The 22454-nt window shown below is 50.0% G+C and overlaps 1 protein-coding gene across 1 annotated transcript; it reads right to left on the bottom strand.

The window, feature by feature from the left end:
• Window positions 1-571: 571 nt before the first annotated feature.
• LOC119252788 (sodium-dependent glucose transporter 1C-like) lies at window positions 572-9100 on the bottom strand. The gene is made up of 4 exons (XM_037520240.2): window positions 9008-9100; window positions 6585-6753; window positions 5067-5183; window positions 572-3511 (listed from the first exon to the last, which is right to left on the bottom strand). Exons 2-4 carry the CDS (start codon window positions 6748-6750, stop codon window positions 2268-2270), a joined length of 1527 nt encoding a protein of 508 aa, XP_037376137.1. The 5' UTR covers window positions 6751-6753; window positions 9008-9100; the 3' UTR covers window positions 572-2267.
• Window positions 9101-22454: the final 13354 nt, after the last annotated feature.

The raw sequence follows: 22454 nt of genomic DNA, 5'->3' as shown, positions 1-22454 counted from the left end.
CTTGGAATTGTACCAAAGTGGAAATACACTATCAAACATTAAAAAGCCTATAATCTCATAGGGCCGTGTACAATTTGGCTTGTGCATGTGGACTTTCCAGTATGGACTTTCACATTTGCGCCACGTTCTTAAGTCCAACCAACTCTCCCTGAGCTGCATCTTCTACCCCTTCCCTGTGGATACTGCAGGCAAATCTCTCTTCTAGCAAGCCTCCTCAGTCATTTGGGGTGCCACTCAGCAAGTGGAGGACAAGCAGTCTCCAAGTTCTAGCTAAGAGAGAACCACCGTGTGTACAGAGCAAGAACAGACTTTATACTTTACTTCCTCCAGAAACTGTTAGATCAGTAACAAGAAGTAGTGTTGTGGCCAGGGCATAAGGTGAAATGGCAGTGGTCCAGAAAGGCACTGTACTTCACTTAAGTACACACAATGGCACATTAGTAAGAATTAGGTCAAAGAAAATAGACATACTGTAACCATAAATACCGGTAAAGAGACGTGAACAAGATCTATCATCAATGCTCATATTTCTTTTTCTTTTTTTTAAAAATTTATTTATTCATACAAGCACTGGGTACAGTCAGAAGCGCAGGAGGGTGAGAGAATTCACCAGAGCCAGAGCGGGGAACAGAACAGGCAAAGTAATGAAATACCCTGCTGAGGGGAGCAGCGGGCAGCAGGAGAGGTCTGCCATGCCATGTGGGACCCTCGCCGGCGGCCCGGGATCAAACCAGCACTGCAGAGGCTACGGGCAACTTCGCAGCCCAACGCGCAACCACTGCCCCACCATGGGAGGCCCGATGCTCATCATTTTTCAAAGGCTGGCTCACAACAGCCTGGCCAGACTCCTGAGGTCCCCCTCTGATCCTGACTCCTGGGCCATCAAGACCCTCTGCATCATTAATTTGGCTTGACAGTTATTTCACACTCAGGAAGGAGCAGCTCTCCATGGTTGATACTAGTCTTCCATCGCCAGAAAACACTTTGCAATGCACCTCATTGAAAATTAAACTAGCAGCCTGGTCTACAGTGCTTGTCAAATGACTTTACCAGTCAAATTCAATGAGAAGCAGCAAATCCAGAACCCCAGGACTTAGACCCAGATTGTTTCTCAGGTAGGTTAAGGCCACAAGAGACCCCATCCACAGCCCTATTACTTACTAAGAAACTTGAGACAGATTTTGAAAGCAGAACATTTATCTCCAAACTCCATCTAACATAGAGAAAAATCAGCATACAAAAATAACTTTAAAACATCTGTATGTTATGCACAATCTGCATAACTGAATGAATCACTGCATTTCGCTGAATATAACACATTGATGTTAAATGCAACATTATTTTGTATACGGAAAACATTCAATTAAAGTTTGTCACAAACTTATATGATCATTGATTTGAAAACATACTCTCATTTCAAAGATGTTCAAATGTCAGCAAAGGGACATCTTAGAATCGATAAAAGACAGTACTAGATAATTACTGAAACACAGTAATTACTCAAACACAGTAAAAACATTGAATCTCTTTCCACTAACATAAGGTCATAATCAGCAGCCCTTTCGTAAAGCTATTACTGTTGTTTCACTTCTCATTTTAATGAAGAATGGGTGGCACTTTATTATTTCCAGCAGACATCTTGCACAAACTTTAAAATCTACTTGAGTATCACCTGTATTTCACTTCTAGAGGCACTGATGAGATGAGATAAACGAGTCCTAAGTGAGTGAAGTGGCTGAATGCATAGCCCAAAAGCTGGTCAGCAGCATCGAGACTTGAACAGAACCTCTAGAGCACTGACTCGTATCCTCTTCATAAAATACTGAACCAGACTTATTAGAATCTGTTGGTGCAATGCTATGGACAGGGAAAAGCAATGAACAAAACTTCTGTTTGCAAAGACACTCTTTTGTGAAATGACGCTGCCTAATTTGCCTGCCAGAATACCTATGACTGACGTTGATTACTAAGGGCTTTGCTACTACGATGGTAGCCAAGTGGTCAAAATAAATGCTTGCTTTGCATGCCGAGGGAGAAAACCATAAAATACTGCTCAGCCAGCCCCGTGCAAACACTGGCCTTTACAAGATGCCGCTGTATGGGACAATCGGTTCCTTTATAGAAGGCTCTGGCATACAAAATGTTTCAAAACCTTTAGCAAACCTGAATCTCAGAGCATGCTGAGCTTCTGCTAAAGCTCTGCTCTGACTGGCCTCCTCAGAAGTATAATTTTCAAAAAGTCAGGGTAACTCCCTCTTCTCTCAGCGTCAGTCCCTCCTGTCCTGGTTACCTGGCCTGTCACTGCCAGGAGAGTCGCCGGGGATAAGTGGTGAGGCCCACTCCAGCTCTAGGCCGTTGGAATGAGACAGGCTGAAAAGGTCAGCTGCAGGCTCCATCAAAGTATGTCCAGACGTCTCCATTACAGAATTCCTCATTGTGGCGTTCATTTCAATCACTTCGAAATCCATTTCATTCCATTTTTCTGCGTCCTCGTCCTCAATGTCCTCCTCATAGTCATTGAGCTCAGAGCTAGACAGCAGAGCTCTCTGGTCCTCGCTCTTCCTGTGTTCTTTCCCTTGACCCTCCAGAGGGAAGGTGGCTAGTTTGTACATCACGGGAAATAAAACGGCCGTGGCGACTGCCGCCCCCAAGGAGGTGTACAGGACGATGGGCAAATCTTCGTACCTTCCCTGGAGGGTCCCAATCACCCCGGGAATCGCCATTTCTCCCAAGGCCGCGCCGATGACAAAAAACGCCGCGGATTTCCCGTGGATGGTCGTGTACTGCTCGATCCAGGAAACACCGCTGGGAAACGTGGTTGCCATCGAGGCCCCATACACGGCAGTGGCCGTCCAGAGACAAATGGGGTTCTTGTCGAAAAGCACCAGAAAGAGCGACGAAGCCAGGCTGCCAACGTTGCTCAACACAATCATGGTTCCGGGTTGTAAACAGGCCGCAAAGAAGATGGCCAGACCTCTGCAGGCCGCAAAGCTGCCCCAGAACATGGAGTTCACCCCAGCCGCTGCACTTTCTGTCATGCCAACGTGGGTGGTTGCAAATGAGAAAACGTAGGAGCCGTAGGTCACCTCGGCTCCAACATAAAAGAAGAAGAAGAGGAAAAGGAGACAAAGAAGGGCGTGGTGATATTTAGCTTTTCGAAACCTCTGAGCAGTTGCTTTTGTCTTTTCCCTCCTTGAATTTTTCTTAAATAACAGAGCAAAGAAAAAGATAGAAACTACAAATATATAAGTACCGATGGAAATGTAAGTCCACAGTAAAGTCATGTTGTCAGGCACTCCGAGTAGCACGTCCGAGTCAGCTCCGGAGGACTGGTTCAGGGCAGGTTGCCGAGAGTCGACCTCTGTGTGGTTGTCAGCAGACACCGCCGTCCCCCATGCCAATTTAGCCAGCAGTGGAGCCAAAAAGGCACCCAAGGCAAAACTGAAGTGTAAGGCCTGCATGTGTGGAGCTCCTCTGTCCCCCCAAATAGCCAAGAGTAGCACGTTACCACCTACCAATGAAAGAGGGAAGGAGGGTTGAATTGTGGAAGCAGCTCAGTGGTTCAGACAGACAGGGCAAGTCCATTTTTCCATGGTGCCAAGACTATAACGTACTCAGATAACAAATACGGCCACTCACTCCGTTCTAGGACTGAGGAACTCTCAGCTGCCGCTACCAGAGAACTCAAGGTGTAACCCCACATAACATGGAATTCCACCAGCCAGGAAACCACTACCGTCTAGAGCCAGGCACATCAGCACAAGGCTTTGTATGCTAGAGCTCTAACAACAGGCTTTAGGAGGAAAGACACTGTATTTCCCTATAAAAATTCATAGTAAGTATGGCATCCGTGGCACTTTAGGGGTTAAAATCTCAGCACTCTTTCTGTGAGAGCCCACCACAGCCACCTGAGTTTGATCCCTGGCCAGGGAGCTGACCCACAAATGGCGAAGACCTTCCTGTCTCGTCCTGTCTGCTGCTCCCCTCAGCAGTGTATTTCAGTAAATTTGCCTGCTCTGCTCCCTACTCTCTGGTGAATATTCTCACCCCGCCCCCTCAACACACACACACTTTTGGCCTATACCCCAGTTCTGCCACGCAAAAATAAATAAAATCTTTCAGAAAATACCTATTTTCTAAAGGAGTAAAATTTTTTCATCACATAGTGGTTAAATTACTGAAATTTTCTACACCAGTAAGGTAGTCACTTGAGGAAAATTATTCATGTATATGGCAGATGCAAAACACCTTTTCAGGAATCTGAGCTCTACAGGACTCTGCTGTGCCCATTGCAGGAAGCACGGAAACTTCCAGCATCTGCACTTACACATCTATACAGAAGAGCAGCCACTTTGGGGTTTCATTCTTTTCTTGTTTTTAAACGTATTTGCAGATAAACTCACCATTAAACAACCAAACTAAGCCTAAAATATAAAACATTTCCCAATTGAGCAATTAACAGCAGAGCATGGAAGAAAGGGAGGAAGCTGGTTTTAGGACAGAATACTTCTTATGGTAACAGTTTTTTCAAGCTCTCATGATACACAGAAAGGGTCTACTCGAGGAGGGCAGGACTTTTGAGAGAAAAAGATGATAAAAGCACAGGCTTCTCTTAGTCCAAAACACTGATGCATTTAAAACTGATAGCACAAAAAACTGATAGCTGCTTTTATGCTTCCTCAGCCAAATGGCTCCAAACTTGGAGCCTGTCAACCCAGCAATTCCTCCTTCCCTTATTGCAATGATAAATGCGAGGCTAAAATGCAAATCCTCACCTGCACGGAAATGACCCACTCCAGAGCCCTTCCGTGATGTACACTGTAAGTCAACAGTATCTCACAGAACAAAACTCTTTCACCTCACTCCATGGTCAACAGACTCCAATTAGCACCCTTCTTGGCAAGAGGAGGAGCTGCCAGAAGGGTGTTCTGAATGGGTGACCTCATGACCACCTCAGTAGGTGTCACTCTAGGGAACACTGCAAAAGACCGTGTAATAATAACATCTGCTCTGAATTTTGTAATAGAAATTCTCTGTGCCCTCAGATGACTGAAGGGCTCACTCACCTGTATCCAGAATGCCTGTTGAAAAACCGAAGACAGCCATCATGACAATCAGCAGGACTGCCGTCTTACAAAACGGAACAAGATAAAGACCGGCGGTGGTGGCCAACAAGGACACCCCTGAGAAAAAAGGTAAAGTCAGCGGTACAATGCGATATTCAAGCAGAGCATCGTGGATCAAGTCAGCCTCAAACCCACCCCCCAAAATGCAAAAGAGCTCAAATTAAAACTCAGTAACAATGAGCAGATGAGACCGTCAGTTCTACAAGTGGCTACATTGCTGAAAAGCTTTTATAATCTTCGTGGACTATAAAGTACAAATTATTCTCATCTAGCGCTGCTCATCAAATGAAAGTACATAGCATGGCAACGTTTACAGCAAAATAGCTCAAAAGGTATTTGCTTATTTAAAGGTTTCATATTTAAGAACCTAAATGGCATTTTAGATATTAGCTAAGTAAAAAAGGCAATAATAAAATGTACTTACTATGTGTAATGGGGCAACCAGGTGCAGGTAGGGCAGGCGGGGGTCGGGAGCTTCAAGAAGCCACTGAGGCTCCCAGCCCCCCGCAAATCTTTACCCTCTTTCTCTGAGCTCTCTCTGGCGTTCTCTTGTGGTCATACATCCTCCCACAGCCGTTCCTTATAGCCTGGCCCTCCAGGCTCAGGTGTGCCCTCTTACGCATGCCCACACCATGCTACAGCTGGCCACAATCAGGCACAGGTGCCCGGCGCCCACGCTGCCGAGCGCCTTCTGCATCAACACAATCAAGGCCGCAGATGCTAGCCACAGAGGCTAGTGGCGTAAAAAGCCTGATTAGTTTCATTTACCCTGCACTATGGTATCTTGGAGGAGGAATGTCTAAATATATTAGTTGGGAAGTTGAGGGCGAAATACAAGAAACATAGTCAACTCACTCTGGAAAGAAGAGGGATTATTTGATTATTTGTGAAGAGCAATAAATTACTCTTCCAGCAGCTTTATCAATCCAATCCAGAATTCCTTTAAACATGTTATTTATTCAAAAACAGGGTGAGGGGAAAGATTTGGCTTCTGTTTTATGGATATTGGAAACTCCTGTGGTATCACGCGCACAGGCCAGCAGGGATAATTAGGCCTGCGGCCGTCACTTCAGCCCCATCTTCTCCCACCTTCACTGTCAGGCCTGGGTCTAGCCTGGGCAGGTTCAAGGTGTTGCCCAGGAAATGTGCCCTGACCCTGACAAGCAGTCCTCCTTGGACAGTCAGTTCGTGATCCGGGGTGATGCCTAAATTACATCAAGGTCAGGAAAGCTAAGCGTCTCCAACACACCCCAGGGCTGAGCCAATTTTCCAGCTGGGCCCAGCACTGACAGCCTGTAACTGTCCAGATGAGAGCAGGCACCAGGGAACCCTAACTCGCACTGAGGACACCTGAACACTCTGCATTTTGTCAGCTCTGCGACTAGCTCGTTTCCTGCTTAAAGACACATGGTAAAGTCCTTGAAAGGCACGAAGAAGCTAAAACTGGTGTTTACTTACCCAAAAGCAGAAAGTGATTCATACAGTCGAAAAGAACCCCTCCAATCACAGAGCCACTCAAATATCCAGAGGCTCGGCCCACAAAAATCAAAGAAAGACTGCTGATGTTGCGGTTCACATTTGTTGCCAAATCCTGAAATGTGGGACCTAAGATGGCAACACTCATTCCCTAAAATTAAAAAAGAGAAATATTTTCCTTACAATCATTAATGGCTACCTGGTGGCAGGTTTTTTTCATTATGAAAAAAGGAGAGGATTTCAATGTAATCTGGGGCTTTTTTTTTTTAGCACCTGAGGTGTTATTTTAACACCTGGTGGCACAGGGGTCACAGTCTCAGCATTATCAAGCTATCACCAGCCACTGCAGCACAAGTTCGATCCCAGGGAGCCACCCAAATGGCTCAGCAGACCTCTCCAGTCTCGCCTGCTGTGTATTTCAGTAGTCCTGCCTGTTCTGCTCCCCACTGTCTCTGGTGACTCCTCTTACGCCCCGCACCTCTGGCCTACATCCTAGTTCTTTTTTTTAAATTTATTTATACATACAAGAGTTTGTGTAGGCCAGAGATGTGGGGAGAGAGAGGAGTCACCAGAGACAGAGTGGGGAATAGAACAGGCGGATTGACTGAAATACATTGCTGAGGAGAGCAGCGGGCAAGACAAGGAGAGGTCTGATGCACCATATGGGTCAGGTCCCAGGCTGGGTATTGAACTCGTGCTGTAGTGGCTGGCGACAGCTTCATCGTGCTGACACTTAAGGTCTTGTGCCCCCAGGGAGGCCCTACACCCCAGTTCTTGTATGCATAAACAAAAATAAATCTTTTTTAAAAATAGTAATCATAGTCCCACAGTCTCCCCTCCTAGGATGCCAACTTCTTGTCATTACCTTGTTTTGACAAGTCAGTTTTTGAACACTAATTCTTTTGGCTTTTTCACGATCCTGTTTCTCCTTAAACAGTACTCTAGAAGACTATTTTGTATAAATAATAACATCTAACACTAAAATAATTTTTGAAATTTTTTTGTATATTTTGAAATATATACACGTCCAAATGACACAAGAATTTAAGTGTTAAAATTTTAATTGTCAAGCCATCTAAAGTTCTTCCCACTCTTTGATGTTATTAAAACAGCAGTATTTTGGAATGTACATGTTCTTCCTTTGAATTACACATAGAAAACATGCAAGAGAGAAACAATTTAAACATTTTAAATTGACATTTTTCCTTAAGAAAAACCCAAAATTGTCAATAATTTGTTCAAAGACAACATAGTGTTAGCAGAACTAAGGATTTCAGTTCACTAAGTATAATCCTTGGATTGTTAAAAATGTTTCTAACCAATCCACATTCAAGAATAACATATTCCAATTGCCCTGTTTCAAATGCTTTGGAGTGCCCCTGCCCAAGACTGAGCTGTTCAGGAATAAGGACAGGCGTGGCACAGGAAAAAAGCCATCCCCAGTCCTAATCCTGTTAGTTCCTGCTGCAAAGTACCTACAACAGGAGTCAAAGTGAGGGCTCACCAAGCACCTGCAAAACTTTCTAATTAAAAACAAAACAAAACAAAACAAAACAAAAAAACCTCTAAATACCAACTATGGCTCAGAGAAAGACTCCAGGGACCAGAAGTCACTTTTCAGAGGACACACTTCGACCCCTGATTTGTCCAGAATCAACAATCACAAGAGATGAGGGCAAGAGTTCTGAAAATAAGGTAGAGAAGGGTTTTGGCAAAAGGTGCTTCTAGTCTTGCAGTTTGCTCCAAGAAAACAATAGAAGGATCTGAAGCTTGTTCTGCATAGGATTTGGGCAGAGTAAGCCACATACTGGTTCTACTACTTAGCTAGTTGTGTGATCCGAAATGTTACTTTACCTTGCTGCGTCTATTTTCCCATCTGAAACAATAATGAGAGGGCTGAATGTGGTCAGAAGAGGAGAGAAACCCCTAGAAAAGGATTCATGTCCGGAAAAGCACCTTTCAGTGAACAATCTCCGATACAATGTTAGTCCCTGTTTCCAGCTAAGTGTGTATTAGCCTGTATGATCCAGGTTTGTGGAAGAAGGAGCATGACGATCCCACAAGGAAATCACGCTTCTCGGAACCGTAAGTTACTTCAAGAGAACTATGAAGTAACTTCATGAGTGGACAGCGGCTGCACACTGGATGACTCACTCACATCTCCAATCTCCCGGAGAACTGGAAAGGCTGCAGAAGCTAATAATATAGTAGCCTAGTAAATTCTGGACCACCAGAACCCTTAGATTAGACGTGTACCATTCTCCAGAGGACAAAACTGAAGCTGGGGGGGACTAAGTAAGGCCCCCAAAGTCAGTTTGGAAGCGGTGGAGGCGAGACTCGAACTCGGAACGCCCGTCCTCTCCAGCACGCCTGCCCCGGCCCGGGGGTTCGAGCCCCGCGCTCACCAGCCCCAGGAAGGCGGCGCACAGGATCACCGTGGTGAACCAGCGCAGCCAGCTGCTCCGCCGGGGGCCCGCCACCGCCGCCGGCTGCTTCTCGGCCCGCGCCCCGGGCTGGAGGAGCCGCTGCCCCGCGGCCGGGCCTCCGACCCCATCGAGTTGCAGGTCCGGCTCCAGCTTGGCGGCTCGGGAGAGGCGGTCGGCGGCCGCCCGGCGTGTCCCGCGAGCCCGGAGAAGTGGAGCCCAGAACGGGCCCCGCCCCTGCAGGGCCGGCCGTGCCCGCGGGCGCCACCTCCCGAACGGCCCCGGGTTTGGGGGGCGGGGAGGCGGTCAAGGCGGGGAGATCGAAGTTCGGAATAGCCGAGCTCTGCGGGGCACGGCGACGGGAGCCCCGCGCCGCCGCGGCCACGTGGCGGAAATGTGGCCTCTCGCCGGCCACGGCCTTGCTCGGCAGCTGCGAGTTGCCCGGGGAAGTTGATGGCGTTGCCTAGGAGACCGGGCCGCGCTCTCCCGCCTCTCGGGCGCTCCTAGCTGAGCCCCCAGTGGCCCGGCGGGCGGGCGCCCCGTAGCGGAGCAAACTGGAGCTGCAGCTGTGGGGCGGCCGCGTAGAGGTCAGCGGCGGCCAAAGGGTTAGGAGGAGAAGCGGGCCCAGATTGCACCCCGGAGCCTGGTGCTGCTGCATGAGGGGGCCCTGGGGATTTAAGGGCGCCCGAAGGTCTGTCCCTTATACAGCTCTGAAAGTCCTGCCCTCGCTCTTGGGAGCCTTGTCCTCTGTTGCTCTGTCGTTCACCTGTCAGCCCACAAGCATTTGTTGAACCTCACATGTAAAGTAAGATTTCGCGTGTGTTATCTCGTTTACTTCTCTTAAGGCTACATTTCATGTTGTCTGTAGCGGGGAGGAATCACCGTGTAGGGCGGAGGCGTGGGGGTTAAAGAATTCACCAGAGACGGAGTGGAGAACGCGACAGGGGACTCGATAAGAAAAGCAGCAGACAAGACAGGCGAGGTCTGCTGCGCAGTGAGGGTCCCGAGGCTCCGGGCATCATTCCTTGGTTGTGTTAGGGGGAACAGGATGTCCTAAAGCTAATTCCATACAGGCTGTGTGGACTCCACCCCCACCCCAGGCCAAAGCCAAAGACACTGGGAACTCCAAATCCCATCACCACCAAAGGGAAGGTGGCTGGGACCTGAGGGTGGGGTTAAGCAGCCAGGTTGGTATAAAGCCAGACATGTGGGCTTTGGAGGGGTTCCCCCAATTTGGCTCTCCGCCAGCTCGCAGCGACCGGCCAGCTCTGAGAGTGACTTTGGGTTTCCAGGTTGGCGGATCGGGTAGGACATATTAAAGACTTTATTTCCCTATTTTCTCCCTGAGTTGTACATTTTCCTTATTTCCTTTTCCCTTGTAAATAAACCTTTTATTAACCTTTTGCGTGTGTCTGTAGTGGAGTATTCATAAGTCCCTTTTAAGCACGGGTGAGGACCCACAGCCAGGAACCCGTTCAATATCGGGGCTGCTCTATAACAGCTAGACCCCCACGGGTTGGTGTCTCACGAAGCCACAGCAGGAAATTCGCAGACGCTCAGGCGAGAAAGTGAGAAGAGCCAGGTTTGTTTATAGAAAGAAAAAGTTTATTGATGAGAAAAAGAACAGAAATAAAGTGGGACTCCCAGGCCAGGGAACCAGGCCTGGAAGGGGCAAGGAAGCCAAAGTGGAGTTGTGTCTCAGGGAATATAGACCTTCTTTCCCTCACTATTCTGAAGCTCCACCAGTCTCTCTGTGATTGGTTAGTTCTCGGCTGTCTCACTTAATTTGCTACTGAGGGGGGATCTTCACATTCCTTATCTAGCAGGTCTGTCTTTCCCCATTTGTTGCATCTTTATCTTTATGGCCCAGTCCTCTGGATGAGCATCCCTGCATTGAAGTTAAACAGCTGCCCTTCTAACTTGTCCATAAATTAAACCATTCTCTATTTCTCCACTCTCTTGCCTCCCTTTACCACCTGAAGGAAACCAGGACCAGCGTTAACAATGTTGTCCTTGGTTCTGGGATGTTTGTTTTTCCTAGTGGAATTGGTTACACTCCTCTTGCTGCCCTTATCTCTGAAGCCTTCCTCAATTCTCCGAGGTCCCCTCCTGCAGTGTCCCTAAAACTGCCTAATTCCTAGCTTGCCCTGTGTCTCATTTTGAAATGTGCATGCAATTAAATATGCTTTTTGTGATATTTATGGCAAAGCTTCCTAGAAATCTAATTTAAAATTACAAATCTAAATTAAAGAAAAATTTGGTAGTCTTTCATTTGATTGATTAGAGAAAATTTTGTGGAACCTCTCAGTAGAGCTCCTGAGACACTCCATAAAGTTTCTCCTTTTCCTCATGGGAAAGATTTTAGATGAATTTGACCTATTTGATATTTACCTGGCAAAGTGGAACTGTTACTTACAGGGCAGCCCCGACATAAAACGGGTTGCCTGGCTGTGGTCCCCACCCGCGCTTAAAGGGACTTAATACTCCACTGCAGGCACACACGAAAGGTTAATAAAAGGTTTATTTACAAGGGAAGGGGAAATGAGGGAATTTGCAACTCAGGGAGAAAATAGGGAAATAAAGTCTTTAATGCGTCCTACCCGATCCGCCGACCTGGAAACCCAAAGTCACTCTCAGAGCTGGCAGGTCGCTGCGAGCTGGCAGAGAGCCAAAATGGGGAAACCCCTCCAAAGCCCACATGTCTGGCTTTATACCAACCTGGCTGCTTAACCCCACCCTCAGGTCCCAGCCACCCTCCCTTTGGTGGTGATGGGATTTGTCTTTCCCAATGTCCTGATGGCTTTGGTCTGGAGTGGGGGTGGAGTCCACAAAGCCTGTATGGAGTTGGCTCAGGACATCATTTCCCCCTAACAGAACTTTATGGGAAGCATTGTCATTTGGGAGAAATGTTGAAGTGCCTGATACGTAAATTGTCAATTTTGATTGTTGTTGTCCTGCAATATTGTAGGTTGTTTCAATGGTTTGACATCTTCAGAAATTGTTTCTGGAGAAATTAATAGAAGAGAGACCTCAACTCATTCCAATCGGTGGAAATTTTGATAGTACAAATATCCTACAAAGGACTGAATGGACTATTGGAGAGGAACATGATTTCTGGTAAGTTTTTCTCTGAAGTAATACAGGGATTTTGGTATTGTTTTGTTTTGACACAAGGAAAATTTTCTTATTTTGACTGACAAGGATCTGCAATAATCTAGGATTTTGGTAAGCAAAACTAAATTGTGTTTTCATTTTCTCTCTCCTTGATACCAATATAACATGAAAAAGTAGTAATTTTTATTATTCACATCAATGGGCTTATTTTTGCATATCAACAGGGAATTTTGTCTCCTTTGAATACAGAATAGGAAACATGTTTTTTTTAAAAAATACGTTTTTCTTTTTTTAAAGATTTATTTTATTTATATGAGAACTGGGGTACAGGCCAGAGGCCCAGGAGGATGAGAGGATTCACCCAGAGACAGAGCAGGGAACAGAACAGGCAGACTGACCAAAGACACTGCTGAGGGGAACAGCAGGTGAGACAGGAGAGGTCTGCTGTGCCATGTGGGTCTCTCCCTGGGAATTGAACCTACACTGCAGAGGCTGTGCTAACCGGGAGGTCTGGAAACATATTTCATTATGTGGCTTTGATTGAAATTCTTCTAGAAGTTGAATTGAGCTGAGCCATGAAGAAAAGATGCTACCTTATAGGGTTCCAGGGACCTTAAACAAAGGTGAGGAAATTTGTCACCACAGCAGCACTGGAAAACCTGGAGAAATTCCTGGCAATGTGAACAGAAAACCCTGGAGTGGAGTGGAGTCTGGTAAAACTGTGGCCCTAATCCTGAAGCCTGCATGGACTGGATGTGGAGAGCTGACTCTAATCCCATATGGAGTATTTTGACAAAGCCAAGTAAATTGCTGCTTGGTTTTTCTGCCTTGGGACTTTATGCAAAAATGGGTAAAATGATGGGAAGTAGATTTAGCTTGCAAAATTATTTTACTCCAATATTGGACAGAATTGTGATCAAAGTGGAGAGAAATTGATTTTAAACAAGAAAAACCAGTTTTAAGATTTTCCTTGCTAGGATTTTCTTTCTTTTTTTTTTTTTTAGATTTATTTATTTAGGGCCTCCCCGGTGGCGCAGCAGTTGAGCGCTGGGTTGCGAAGCTGCCCGCAGCCTCTGCAGCGCCGGTTCGATCCCCGGCCACCGGGCGAGGGTCCCACATGGCGCGCAGACCTCACCTGCCGCCCGCGGCTCCCCTCAGCAGTGTACTTCGGTCCTTCTGCCTGCTCTGCTCCCCGCTCTGGCTCTGGTGAATTCTCTCACTCTCCCGCGCTTCTGACTGTACCCAGTGCTTGTATAAACAAAACAAACAAACAAATAAATAAATAAAACATGCCTCTAAAAAAAAAAATTTATTTATTTATACAGGCAAGAACAGGGGTACAGGCCAGAGGTGTGGGAGTGAGACAGAGTAGGGAGCAGAACAGGCAGACTGACTGAAATACACTGCTGAGGGGAGCAGCGGGTAAGTCAGGAGAGGTCTGCTGCGCCATGTAGGTAGCTCCCTGGCTGGGGATGGAACTTGTGCTGCAGTGGCTGCAGTGAGCTTCATAGGTTGTATCTTAACCTCTTGCGCCACCATGGAGGCCCAGGATTTTCTAATAATCTGTTTACTGTTTTATTTTGCCTAAAGCCTTCAGATTTTTTTTCCATTTTGACTTGGATTGATGGACTGTTTTCCAGAAATAGAGGACTTTTGCCATTCTGAATGAAGTTGGTTTGGAGAGGTGTTGGGTTCAGACAGCGGGACCCTAGAGTTACCTGAGAAAAGTCTCACCAGAGCTCCCCTTTCAGTGGCGTGCGGTGAGTGTCCCAAAAATTCCTCCACAAGGCACAGATGTTACTTGAAAAAGCGCAGGGTTATTATAAAAGGGACGGGAAGTCGAGGCTTGCTCGAACACAAGCGGGCAGAAAGAGCTGCCCCTGAAAGGGACAGGTTTGCTACACTTGATCTTAGCCAAAAGGCCGAGAAGCGATATGAAAGGGACAGGTTTGCTAAAAGCGAAGCCTGCACAGTCACAGGCGGGCAGCCTTGGGAGAAGCTGCCTCTGCTGCTTTGCAAAGAGAGGAGGTTAGTGAAGAGAAACACCTGCACAGTCAGGGGAGGGAGCGCCGGCGGCCAGGAGGGCTGCTGTTTGCCAGGGCAGAGATTGCGCTGATACAGTCTTCTCTTTGGGAGGGCCTCATTCCTTGTAGGATTGTTAACTGCTGGTATATTAATTATTTCTAGGGATGGCGCCTAAGGATTTTTTTCTCTATTTGGTTTGAATAAGTAGATTTGAAAGGACCAGTGATTTTTTTTTTTTTTTTTACAATCCCATATGCATAGCCCCACCTCTCGCCTGAGCCTTGGTCTGCACCTTCCAATACTTTACTTTTCTATAGAGCTGGTCTAATCACTATGTTAATCATTTTTTTCTAAAAGATTTATTTATTTATACAAGCACTGGGTACAGTCAGAAGCGCGGGAGGGTGAGAGAATTCACCAGAGCCAGAGCGGAGAGCAGAGCAGGCAGAAGGACCGAAGTACACTGCTGAGGGGAGCTGCGGGCAGCAGGAGAGGTCTGCGCGCCATGTGGCACCCTCCTCAGGTGGCCGGGGAGCAGTCGGGGAGCAGCTGGGGATCGAACCTGCACTGCAGAGGCTGCGGGCAGCTTCGCAGCCCAGCGCTCGACCGCTGCGCCACCAGGGGAGGCCCACTATGTTAATCATTTCTACCCCCACCTCCAGTTTCTGGTCTTGGGAGCCCTCCTTCCCACATTTTCTACTCTTAGCCTCCATCACCATTACTGATCTGCATTTTCTCATTTGCAAAACCAGGGTTCTGGACCAGATGACATGATTCTCAAGGACACCTCTGACCCTGAAAATCTAATTCCAGAAGTGAGAGGTGGCATGTCTAGCTCAATTGCCTGGTGAAAAGTGAGTCTCTCCAGCCAGGTGGCAGCAAAGCTCTGTTTCCAAGGGGCAGGGGCCTATTGGCCAGCCAGGGCTCAGCTCTCCAAGGCTCCAGAGCTCCAAGTCCTGGGCTGGTGGCCAGGTGTCACTGCCAATGAAAATGTCAGCGTCATCAACATCGTTATAGTTAGTTCAGCAGCCACGCCCCCTTCCGTCTGGCTGGTACCGCACAGCTGAGGAAACCTCCACAGTATCCCCGAGGAATCTTCCAACAAGCCCCTGGTATAAGTGGGTGGTGCCAGGACTTTCAGCCCCATGTTGTGGCTCAGAGACATTCTCTGATTTTTCAGGGCCTTCTGGGAAGTATGAGGTGCCAAGAACCCAAGCTTTCATCCTGTGCACTCCCCACCCCGCTCCAGGGGAGACCCGAGGCAAGGTCCCCTCTGCCTCCCTCTTTATCTTGGAAGAGAGTTAGAAGGGCTGGGATACCCAACCAAAAAGCCCAAGGGCTTCAAACTCGCTTCTCCGCTAGCTTCCAGCTGGTTCTTCCAGCTGCAGACGCTGGGGAAGAAACCTCAGTGAGAAAACCTCAACTTTATTCCCTTTTTCTACCAGTCTCCTCAGAAAAGAAAAAGGAAATATTTCTCATTTTACTGTCATGAGTGCACACTTTGTGTCAACAGCTGGTCTGCAGATGTAGGGTAAGAGTGTTGTGCCCCGTGAAGGTGGGAAGACTGGCCTTTCTCTTCTAACTCAGTCATTTGGGGACTCAGTGCAGGGACGTGGGGGACCAGGTAAGTGCAAAGATACTTGAGGCTGACTTCTTCCTAGGGAGCTCCCAGTGAGCTGGGGAGCAGAGGGAATTCACGACTGCATGTCGGGGAAGTGATTTCCAGGCTTTTCTACCCTCCCGCCATCAGGAGTGATGATGGAACCCTGGGGTCCCGAATGCATGCCTGATGGCGGGCACCTGGAGTAGGGCGTGGGCATAGGTAGATGGGATTCACCTGGGCTAAGGCTGGGCTTATAAGGGAGGCGGCACAGGGATGCTAGCGGAGAGCAGAGAAGCAGAGAGAACGAGAGCCAAAGAGAGAGCGTAAGAGCAGCAGAGAAGGCCGGAGAGCCCAGAAAGAGTGAAGACTTGCTGGGGGTTGGGAGGCCTGCCAGCCTCCCGGCCCCCTGGCACCCCTGCCTGCTATGTACCCAGTCAAATCCCAATAAAAGCCTGAAAAGCCACTGAGGGCTCCTGGACTCACCTTTACCCCGTCTGCTCGGGTCATAGATCACCTGCTCCGCCCAGTCCTGCCGCTGCACTGCACTTGCTGGGGTATCAGGGACAACGATGACATGGCAGTGGCTTTGCTGATGAACCTCCACTTGTCAAACCAGAGCAAGCCCTTCGAGGCGCAGCCAAAGCCCCAGACCATAGTCTATCAGGAAGTCTGTCTTCCACCCACCTTCACCCTGAGGCCGTGTTTCACCCCTCCCTGTCACATGTTACCAGAGAGCAAGGATGCTTCTTACACGTTCTTATTTCCTTCTAAACCACTCACGCCATGTACATTATTCTAATCCATCTGATACACAAGGAATCTGAGCCTTAACAGTCATGAGGCAACTTGCCCCAAGTCAAAGTGGTGGCAGGACAGGGCCCCAGGCAGCCTGGCACTCAGGGATCGGCCACCAGGACACACACCCCTGCAGAGGGTGACACCTCCCCGCCCCCCCAGGAGCTGGTGAGCTGCGCAGGAAGTCTGAAGAGCTGCAGTCTCGCCTCCCTCTCAGCACAGGGCCAGCCAGCACCTGCCTGCAGCACCTCTAGAAAATGGGGGCTCCCCATGCCGGCCTGATCTTCTGATGGGCTTATTAGGGAGACTGAAATGGAATAGAGAAAAATGGGCATGTGAGCACCTGGCATCGCACAAAATTGTTCTGTGTGTTTGGGGGGCAGCATTGCTCCTTTGGGGAGGGGGATGAGCGGCGGCCGGAGTACTGCTGGGCTAGCGTCTGGGAATTGGGGGAGCCTGAGAGTGGCCTCAGTTTCCTTATCTGTGACATTGAGGAGACTGAAAAGATCATTTTTACTGGACTCTTTTGGCCAGACTGCAGTGACGGACACTGCAGATTCAGGGATCCAATTGTGACAGGGAGGTCCCCAGAAGGGGGGGAGGTTCCAGGTGTCCTGCCCCACCCAAGGGAGGGTGGAGCTGAGCAGGGAGAGAAGAAGCTGCAGAGGAGACTGAGAAGGAAGCAGGATGGAGCCAGAAGGAGATCTCGAGGAGGCATATGGAGCAGAGAGACATGTGAAGACGCTGCGCTTGCCTTTTGGTCGTGGACTGGGTGACACAGATGTGGGTGAGACCCGTGGGGGATAACTGTGGCAGCTTTTATCTTGATGTTGATTTTGCTCTTTTCCTTCCGGGCTTGTCTGGTTGTTTCTGACTCTTTTCTGTGGGTCCCCACTGGAAGGGGCTTTAGACTTGTGGCAGGCTTTGGGGCCTTGTTCTGGGCCGATCCTGCTTGGGTGGACTTTTACCCACGAGGGGACAGGGAACTTTGGGTGCTTGGTTTAGAAACTAGACTCTTTGCCTTTCCTGTATTGTTTACTAACTATATTAAAGTTCCTTTTCATTAAAGCCTCATATGTTTTGTGTTGATGCGGTGGATGGCAGAACCCATTTAGAGCAGGCAGGTCTGGGGGCTCTGGGGTGCCCCTCTCCCTGCTCTGTAACAATGGGTTAGGATTTATGCTCACAGCATCTTCCCTTCATTTTCTGGAGGTGTCCCAGGGCAACCAGCATCAGGAGAGCCTCATTCTTCCACCTTCTAAGGGACAAAAAAAAAACCTGTGCAGGAAATGAGTCACAGGCAGGCAGAGCATCAAGCGCAGCAGCTGGAAAGGCTGAACTTCACAAAAATATGAAGGCTTGGCATTCTCTCCCTTTGCATGTTATTAAAAAGCAACCACCAGTGGAGCCCTGGAGGTGAACCTGGAACAGGAGCTTCTTGGGGAGTGCCTCTCACAGCAGGGGGGGTCAGGGACATGAGGTCTCCCCTGGTCCCTCTCTGTCCCTTCCCCAGGGAGACTGGCTAGAGTAGTGGCTCTAAGTGCACCAGCAGCGGCAGGAAGAGGTACTAGCAGCACCCTGAGCTCTGCCTGGGTGCCCTCATGTTCCTGGAGCCTGAGGCAAATGGGGAAGACAGCACACGATGTACTCTCATCTCGGTCCTGCATCTTGGCTCTTGGCCCACAGCTTGTTGACCTGGGACTCGGTAATGTCTGCCCTCGCCTCAGCCTCCTCCAGGACCCTCTGGCACCTGGACAGCTGTGTGCTGGCCTGCTCCTCCCGAGTAGAAGGTGGAGCGTGTGTGTGGCTCTGGAAGCACCTCACTCTGATTCTGAGGCTCCAGGTCCCTGAAACCCTGGGGAGCTGGGGAACTGGGAGAGCTTGGGATCCTGACTTTTTTTTTTTTTTTTAGATTTATTTATTTATACAAGCACTGGGTACAGTCAGAAGCGCGGGAGGGTGAGAGAATTCACCAGAGCCAGAGCGGGGAGCAGAGCAGGCAGAAGGACCAAAGTACACTGCTGAGGGGAGCAGCAGGTGGCAGGAGGGGTCTGCGCGCCATGTGGGACCCTCGCCGGCAGCCAGAGATCGAACTGGCACTGCAGAGGCTGCGGGCAGCTTTGCAGCCCAGCGCTCAACCTCTGCGTCACCAGGGGAGGCCCGGGATCTGGACTCTTGATGGAAGAGGAGAGAAAGCACTGTTAAGGCTCTCCGGGGGAGGGGAACATGCTCCCAGCTCCTGAACGGTCACCTAGGACCCCTTCATGTTCTCCCTGCACTCTCCTCCATGCTGTCTCTCTCACTGGAGGTCTTCGGGGAAGACCCAAGTCCAGAGTCCTCCAAAGGCACCTGGAAGTGTCAGAGACCGATGGCCTAGTCCTCCTGCCCTGAGCCTGATCACAGGATCCTGTGCCTGTGGCCAGGCCATTGTAAGGACCTCTTTAGAGATGCCCTAAGGTCTTCTGATGAAGGGCTTCCAGCCCAGCTGCAAAAGTACTAATGTGGCCATGAATCCCCAGCACACCTTGCACCAACTTTAACCAGGTCATATCTGCTTCCCTGAGGCCAGGATGAGCTGCCAGCCTCCCAGCACAGGAGCAAAAGCAACCAGGAGATGAACCATATGCTTTGCACTTCGTCTAGGGCAGGTCTCCCAAATTTTGTTCCATAGAACATTACTGCTGTGGATGCTCTGCATGTAATGAAAAGATTCCTGGGTCCATTAAAATGGGAGATGAGGGGCCTCCCTGGAGATGCAGGGGGTTGAGCACAGCACTGTGAAGCTGTCCACAGCCTCTGCAGCATGGGTTTGATCTAGGCTGGCCACAGAGCTACCCACATGGCACAGCAGCCCTCTCCTGTCTCGCCCGCTGCTCCCCTCAGCAGTGTATTTCGGTCAATCTGCCTGTTCTGTTCCCTGCTCTGTCTGGTGAATCCTCTCACCCTCCCGCACATCTGGTCTGTACCCTGGTTCTTGTATAAATAAAACAAATCTTAAAAAAAAAAAAGAGTAAGAGGGCCTTTTAGGGTAGAGGCCACCAGGTCCACTCCGCACAGCTACTGAGACAGGCTTTGCAGAAGATGCCCCTTCTCCTGCGCCCGTGCAGCTTGGTGAGGGCTGTGCTCTGCGAAAGCTGCAGCGCTGTTTGCGGTGGCCCTGATTGCTGACCAAGGCAGGCAGCAGGGTCCCGGAGAGCGTGGGGGCCAGGAATCGTTACAGATGTGCTCAAGCCCCAGGCGCAGCTGAATGAGCCAAAGCTTGTCAGCTGCCGTCACTAAGGATGAGTTTCTGTGTATTTACGATGGAGACAATTTCTGCCCTACCTACCTTAAATGTGGAGAGCAAATCAATGTGAACATACTTTCTCACATTATAAAGTGCCACACAGAACTGTTAATTTTATACCGGCTCCTACCTCTTCGGAAGTCTTGAGGGGAGTGGAGAGTCACCGAGGATGCTGATCACCAACAGCGGTCGGGCTCCACAGTCCAGAAAGAGCCAAGAGGTGGGGGTGGTGGCCAGTTGTTGAGAATCCCAGAGGCCAAAGATGGGGGTGGCTCCGGATTTGCAGACCCACTAGAATGACCCTGAAATCTACCAGAGGCTACCGTCAAGGCTAACCCTCAGCATGGCCCCCATTCCCGGATCCCAGGAACCTGCCTGCATGAGGCTCTACAAAGCGTTTGTTGCCCTAGCGATGTTCTCCAGGCCCGTTGAGCTAATTGACCGGGCAGCTGGCAACTGGAGAACAGTCCAGACGCCTCAGTGTGTGGGGAGTCAGAGGCTGAGTGAGGGCTCCCTGCCCACCCAGGAATGGGAGAATCTGAGAGGGTGGGGGTGGATCCTACCCCTCTCTGCCCGGAGGGATGGAGGAGAAGACAGCCTGCAGGGTAAATGGAGTTATCAGGCTTTTTCTCGCCCTCCTGCCGCTTGTGTGCTTGGGGCCTGGGATTGTGGACACCTGGGCCCAGAAAGCGAGGGTGTGCGCATGCGTAAGTGCTCACACCTGGGCCGAGGAGCCGGCTAAGGGCGGACCACTCGGTGGGAGACCGAGCCCACACGAGAGGGAGATCGCCAGACGCCTGAGAGGGCGCAGAGACTCCGGGGGGGGGGGGGGAGGGGGTGCTGAGAGGCTCCTGGCCCACCCACCTGCCTCCCAGCCCGGCCCGCGCCTGCCCCCTTGCGCGCCAGCTTCCCCGCCTGGTGTGCTGTGGACCTGAGTCCCTGCTCCAAAATTAAAGGCCAGTAAAATCTACCAAGGGCTCCAGGACTCTCCTTTCTGTCTACTGGAGGCGAAACAACTCTAAGAGGGAAGCTGGAGGCATCTTGCTCCCTGACTTCAAACTGTTAGTTGGACACAAAGTCAACCAAAGCTGGACAGACCTTGTAGATAATTAAAGTGAGGATTTGAACCCAAGAAGCAGCTTGACAGATTTGAGTCCAAAAACAAGGGTTTGAATATCGTCTCTGTGGGTAGGAAGAGTGAGTCATTGTCACTAAAAATGCAATCACCCGGGACGCGAGGAGCTAAACATGCTGGTGCTGGAGGAGGGCAGTGCCAGGTTGCCCACAGTGAAATCTTTATCCGCCTCCGCGGCCAGAGCGGAGCGGGGGTGAAAAGACTGGCCTCGGGCGGCAGGTGCCCTGGGTGGGGCCTGCTCAGCCCGGGATTCCGGGAGATGGCTTCACGCACCTGCCTGCTGGAGCTGGGGCGGGGAGGGCCATGTCAGCTCCAGACAATTTTAAAATATGTTCCCCAAACTATATCATAAATTCACTGCAATAAAATCACACAGATTAATGGAACAGAACAGCGAGCCCAGAAAACCCACACCAGGTGTCCATGGACCAGCAACGCGCCAGGAGCAGAGGGCGCCGGAGGACGCGCTCTTTGGTTACTGGAGGCAGAACTTGGAGGGGTCACGCCCAGGAATGAACCCAGACCCCTGTGTTCCTCCAGGCCCAGTAATGAACCCTAAAATGCCCCCCAGTTTTCCACACTCACCCCTTCCTGAACTGGACCCTGAATGGCCCGCCCGCAGTCAGCCACCCACATGGAGATGCGCTCACCTTCGGCTCACATCGCCTCCTCCTCGCGTGGCCTAAGGAGGCTCCCAGGCCAAAGCACAGATGTTGCCTCCTCACTGGGTCCCGAAGGCACGGGGCTCCGCGTAGGCATCAACCCCACTCCAAGTCCTCGCGAAGCCAGCGCCCCCAGAAAGGAGGGGTCGGAGGGCTGCGCAGGTGCCGCGCCAGGGTTTGGGCGGGCGGGACACACACGATGCGCTCTCGGGGGGCCCTGCCCGCCCAGCCGTCCCCCTGCAGCCCAGGAAATTCAAACTCAATGGAGGCAAATAGCCCACGTCTTCTCCAAAATTAGTGCCAGTGAAAACTCCAGGAAGCCACTAAAATGGCAACAGGGATCTACTTGGATTTAACAACCTGCGCAGGCTGTGTCAGTGACACAGCCGACTCGACAAACCTGGCCTCGCGCGGGGAAGGACCCACGGGGTGTGCCGACCTGTCCTAGCTCCGCGCGCGCTCCCAGCCTGCAGCCCCGACCCCCTCGGCGAGGTCCTTCGGCTCCCCCGCGCCCGCACTCCCTGCTCTCACCACCAGGCGGCGCGCTCTGCGGCCGGTTTCTCTGCTTTGGCCCTCAGGGCCCTTTCCTTCTCTCGGGATCCCCGTCGCTGCTCGGCCCTGCATTCCCGCGGGCCCTTCAACTGCTGGCGCTCATTTACGTATACACTGCAATTTATTTAGCCATTCCCTGAGGTCTTCACTTAAATTGTTTCGAATTATTTGCTACTATAAAGTGCTGATGAACATTTTTACACATGAAGATTTTGTTTGCATTTTTTTCTTTCTTTTTTTTTTTTAAGACTTATTTA

Source organism: Talpa occidentalis, unplaced genomic scaffold, assembly GCF_014898055.3.
Source record: "Talpa occidentalis isolate TD23 unplaced genomic scaffold, MPIMG_talOcc4v2.1 talOcc4.2, whole genome shotgun sequence".
Classification (NCBI taxonomy): domain Eukaryota; kingdom Metazoa; phylum Chordata; class Mammalia; order Eulipotyphla; family Talpidae; genus Talpa; species Talpa occidentalis.
This window is presented reverse-complemented; position numbering and strand designations above follow the sequence as displayed.

Bases quoted from the DNA above. Each gene is read 5' to 3' on its own strand.
- LOC119252788 (XM_037520240.2), bottom strand. From the start codon at position 6,750: ATGAGTGTTGCCATCTTAGGTCCCACATTTCAGGATTTGGCAACAAAT. The intron at 5,184-6,584 runs GTAAGTAAACAC...CTTTTTTCTCAG, and splicing joins GAATCACTTTCTGCTTTTGG to GGGTGTCCTTGTTGGCCACC. The intron at 3,512-5,066 runs GTGAGTGAGCCC...TTTCATTGGTAG, and splicing joins AACAGGCATTCTGGATACAG to GTGGTAACGTGCTACTCTTG.